Source organism: Octopus bimaculoides, chromosome 12, assembly GCF_001194135.2.
Source record: "Octopus bimaculoides isolate UCB-OBI-ISO-001 chromosome 12, ASM119413v2, whole genome shotgun sequence".
NCBI classification, from domain to species: domain Eukaryota; kingdom Metazoa; phylum Mollusca; class Cephalopoda; order Octopoda; family Octopodidae; genus Octopus; species Octopus bimaculoides.
In genome coordinates, this window is record NC_068992.1 from 15706813 (window position 1) to 15712117 (window position 5305).

General features: G+C 37.2%; 1 protein-coding gene across 2 annotated transcripts in view; it reads right to left on the reverse strand.

Annotated features, from left to right (window-relative positions):
- The window catches only part of LOC106871211 (uncharacterized), a 168234-nt gene that overhangs the window by 121299 nt on the left and 41630 nt on the right, over nt 1–5305 (reverse strand). For both annotated transcript variants that reach the window (XM_014917558.2, XM_014917557.2), the window contains exon 3: nt 5010–5066. In XM_014917558.2, the coding sequence (XP_014773044.1) occupies nt 5010–5066 (57 nt within the window). The remainder of the gene's footprint in view (nt 1–5009; nt 5067–5305) is intronic.

Genomic DNA, 5305 nt, shown 5'->3' on the forward strand with positions numbered 1-5305 from the left:
GTGTGTGTGTGTGTGTGTGTGTGTGTGTGTGTGTGTGTGAGTGTGTGTATGTATATATGTATATATGATGGGCTCCTTTCAGTTTCCATCTCCCAAATCCACTGATAAGCTTTTGGTTGGCCCGAGGCTGTAGTAGAGGACACTTGCCAAAGTGCTGTGCAGTGGGAGTGGACCCGGAACCTTCTTACCAGACAGCAACACCATGTCTGTTAACATAAGTAACATAGTTAGCTAGCGAGAAACATCAACACCTTTCTGAACTGAGCAGTGTAGCCAAAGTTACCCACTAAATAGTTAATAAGCACTAAAAGAAGCATAAGAGATGGTACTTAGTTTTGCTTTCTTGGTTTGAAACTGGAACATAACCTTCCTCCTAACATAGGACACCCAGCTGGTAACATGCCCAGTCAAGAGTGGGGGCATGCTCTGTTGCTGTGTATTGCTGCATTCACCATATGTTGGTATATTCCCAGGTCCCCCCAGGCAACCAGTCGAGCAGAGTCCCAGTCAGTGCCCATCTCCATAAGGTACTTCTTTATCTGCTGTGACTATGTGGCAAGTGGTCAACCAACATGAGCCATCAAAGTATTGGTCAGACTTTAAATCCATCACTTTCAGGTCAGTGGTCATCTTGACCCCTCATGTATGTCACACTTCTGTTTGAATACACTCAGTTGTTTCTACAAGTTTGCAAATTTGATTAATTTATTAAGGCAAGTACATCACCATCATCATTGCAAACTTGTAGAAACAACCAAGTATCCTCAAACAAAAAGTAGAGTGACATGTATTAGGGGTTAAGATAACTTGACTACTGATTATGGCCCCGAAAGTCATGAATTTAAAGCCTGACCAATACTTTACAATTGAACCATTCCATTTACAATAAATTTACATAATTACCCAAACCGTGCATGCATGGAAAGTTTTCAAATAAATAAATTAATGTACTTTATCCAATTGAAAATATTTCACAATATAGATTTACGATAACATACAGTATATTACTTAAAAGAACAATAAAAACGGTTTTGTTTAAAACGTCACATGCTCACCAAAGTTGAAAACAAAAATATGCCATGAAAATGAACACTAAATAGTTCCATTCTCTGGAGAACTAAATAATAATACATGTAAACAGAAATTTAGAGCTAACAATTTTTATTAACTGCTCCAAAAATTGAGAAGAAATATCATTTTATAAATTCATTTAACCCACATGCAGAAAGAAATGTGGTTTTAGATAGAAATAAAAGACAAGAAAGGAATTATATAATTAATAACTAAAAATTACAAATACAAAAAACACTTGAGAGTAAAATGGGTTTTTAAAGATTTAAGAATGCTAGTTAATTCAAAGAATTCAGAAAGCAGCTAATTCAATGAATTCTTAGATAATGTAGTTATATCCATAACATGCAAGGAATATACCTTATCAATTTAAAAGAAATTAAAATCAAAATTGGATCTGACAATGAGGTTATTATTATTATTATTATTGTTATTATTTTTATTGTCACTCGTTAGTAAGTTGGCACGTTCATTATGCTCAGCTCATTTGCCACTGCTCTCGCTTGGATCAAATTACCATGTGAGTTAGTGGTAAAGGCTTACAAGTCCAAAACATAGAGCTATTTAATGAGCATTAAATGAATTTCCAAGAAAATTTAATTTTGTAGACTATTTTATTTGTTAATCGTTAGTTTTGCTCCTGTTTCTCCAGCTAACTTTTATATTGGCAGCTTTGCTTGGATAACTATAACAGACTTTTAACATTATCTCTGTAGAATTCAGAGTCAGCACTGAAAGTTATGACATTTCGTAAACAAATACATCTATGAAAACAATGCAATCACAGGTAATGGGTGTACAAGCATATTTCAAAGTGTTGTTGCCCTTCCATCAGCACCACATCCAACTCAACAACAATCCACAAACACATTGCTTACAAACCCACTAGGTTTAGCAGTTTAACACAACTGACTAGAGCAATTTGCACATGAATCACATTCCTAGCAGCTGGTAGGTATATGCTATTTGCTGGCAAGACCACAACCTTTCGTTTTGCAACCAAAATATACAATCAAGTCATAATGCAGGTTTACATGTCAATATTGTGTCTTACCATGTGCTTGAAGTTTGATATACTACTTTAAGTTAATCTTAATAGATATAATGGATTACTATGATATATCACAATTTCTGGTTTTAGTGTGTCTGTACCATATATTTTTGCACCTTATCTATAGCAATTAATTAGTCTAACATATCTGCATCATGTATTTATATTTACTTTACAATTTATATAAGGAGAGTGTTTAAGTGAATGTATATATTTGCTTATATAAAAAAATCACATACACAAACACACACACACACACATATTAAAATTGAATTATTGCATTCATATTTGATAAACCAAGTCAATTGTTATTTTTCATTTGGTTCACTCTGATCACACACAACCATTAATGGGGATGGCTTTAGTTTCCCTCTTTTTTCAGTAGCAGAACTGCTTGCCATTTATTCATCACATGTTTTATAAACTTTATCCCTGTTGGTACTACCTTGCTCATGAATAGCGTTTCAAGGATCCATGTGTTAGTGTTCTGGTAATCAATCCAAAGTGGAGGCGCAATGGCCCAGTGGTTAGGGCATCGGACTCGCGGTCATAGGATCGCGGTATCGATTCCCAGACGGGGCGTTGTGAGTGTTTATTGAGCGAAAACACCTAAAGCTCCATGAGGCTCCCGCAGGAGATGGTGGCGAACCCTGCTGTACTCTTCCTTCCACCACAACTTTCTCTCACTCTTACTTCCTGTTTTCTGTTGTGCCTGTAATTCAAAGGGTCAGCCTTGTCACACTGTGTCATGCTGAATATCCCCGAGAACTACATTAAGGGTACACATGTCTGTGGAGTGCTCAGCCACTTGCACGTTAATTTCACGAGCAGGCTGTTCCGTTGATCGGATCAACTGGAACCCTCGACGTCATAAGCGACGGAGTGCCAACAACAAATCAATCCAAACCATGGTCAGATCCTTAATTTCTTTCCAGCAGTCTTCAGTCATGGCTTTGTTGATAACTGCTCTTCATAACTATACGAGCCTTTGCAGCATCCCTTCTGCTTGTCTGGAAAGAGGTTGTTTCCTTCAAGGTGTCTGCCCATTCTCTGCAATATTACTGTCGCTAAGGTCTTAGTTTTGGCAGATTTGGGAATTAAGTTGGTTTTCTCTCCTGTGAGCCATTCAGATGTTGTCTCGGTCTCCATCAGCATCTCATTGAACTTCTCAATCAGCACCTTTATGTGTCCTTATTGCTGTCGCTGTTGTTTTTGTTGGTGTTGAGATAGTGAACTAGCAGAACCTTTAGCATGCTGGATGAAATGCTTAGCAGCATTTCATCCAGCTTTACGTTCTGAGTTCAAATTCTGCCAAGGTCAACTTTGCTTTTCATCCTTTCAGGGTCATTAAAATAAATACCAGTTGAACACTGGGATCAACATAATCAATTTACTCCTTTCCTGAAATTAAGAATATGTATGGTTCTGCTGTTAAGAAGTTAAGAAGTTTGAAGTTTGCTTTGCTATCACATGGTTCTGAGTTCAGTCCCGATGCACAGCAGCTTGGGCAAGTGTCTTCTATTCTACCTCCAGACCAATCGTTACCTTGTGATTGAATTTAGTAGAAGTCATGCAGAAGCCCAGTGTTTTTTTGTTTTCTTTTGGCAAGGGGTATATATGCCACTCCTCCTGCTGAAGAGGACTGGCCTGCAAGAGCCCCATGCCAGTGCCACATAAAAAAAAAACACCCAAGCTAGCACCATGTAAAAGAACACTTGTGCTGGTGCCGTGTAAAAAGCACTCAGCACACTTTGTAAAGCAGTTGGCATTAGGAAGGGCAGCCAGGTGTAGAAACCAAACCAAATCAGATTGGAACCTGGTGCAGCTTTCCTGCTTGCTAGCTCTGATCAAACCATCCAACCCATACCAACTTGGAAAACAGACGTTAAAGGATGATGATGATGATCACACATACACACACACACACACATATATATATCAGGTGCAGTCATGTGGTAAGAAAACAGCTTCCCAACCACAGGCTTCTGGATTCAATCCCACAGCATAACACTTTGGCCAAGCATCGTCTACTATAGCCTATGCTTGACCAAAGACTTGTAAGTATATTTGGTAGAGATACTGAAAGAAGCCTATCTTATGTGTGTGTGTGCACGTGCATGTGTGTATGCATGCATGTGTGTGCAAGTGTCTATACATGCATGTATGTGTGTATGTTATAACTTTGCCTCGACATCACGTGATAGCTGTAAACAAATGTTGCTATCATGCAAGTGGTGTCCTTCATTCATCTTCCATGAAAACATGTCAGGTGACGTCATGGGGAAATATTACCTTACTGGGAAACAGGTGAGGGTTGGTAACAGGAAAAGCTTCCTGCTGTAGAAAATAAAAGTGGTTTCCACTTCTATGATGTTTACATCCCTCACTTCCATATTTCTGCATTATTTCTATTCGAATAATTGGACCATTAAAATAAGTATTTCAATAGACTTTAACCCATTAGTGCCCAGGGTCAGTTTTTTAGGACCAGAAGTATAATCCATCATATTTCTGCAACACTTGTATCTTTCTGAGATATCTTTAGTTAGTCATCAAGTCATCAAGACTGGAGTGTCTTTTAAATATTGTAATTAAAATTTTTCTATATATTTAGTATCAGATAAATTTGTGTAAAAAAAATAGATTTTAGGTAATAATTTAAAGAAAAACAACTTGGGCACTAATGGGTTAATTTCTCATACAAAACTTTGAACTTCCATATCACATGAAAAACTGAGCTTTTGATTTTGCTTATTCAACCTTTAAATATACACCTTGAATGAAAGTACTTGTATCTTTTCTTTTCTTTCTACCTGATATATTATGATACTGAAAGTAAGAAACATTGACTGCCGCAACCAAACACTGAAATTTAGTTTTTACTTACTTTTAATCAGTTGATTTTCTCTTTCAATGCATTTCAGAAATTGTTCATTATCAAACTCTGAAAGACACGGACAATAATTATATAAGCATAGTCCATCCTCAAGAAAAGAAAAATATCAAACACAGTTAGTGTAGTAGTCTTAACAAAATAGCAATTACTCTTTACTCTCTCTTTTACTTGTTTCAGTCATTTGACTGTGGCCATGCTGGAGCACCGCCTTTAGTCGAGAAAATCGACCCCAGGACTTATTCTTTGTAAGCCTAGTACTTATTCTATCGGTCTCTTCTTGCCGAACC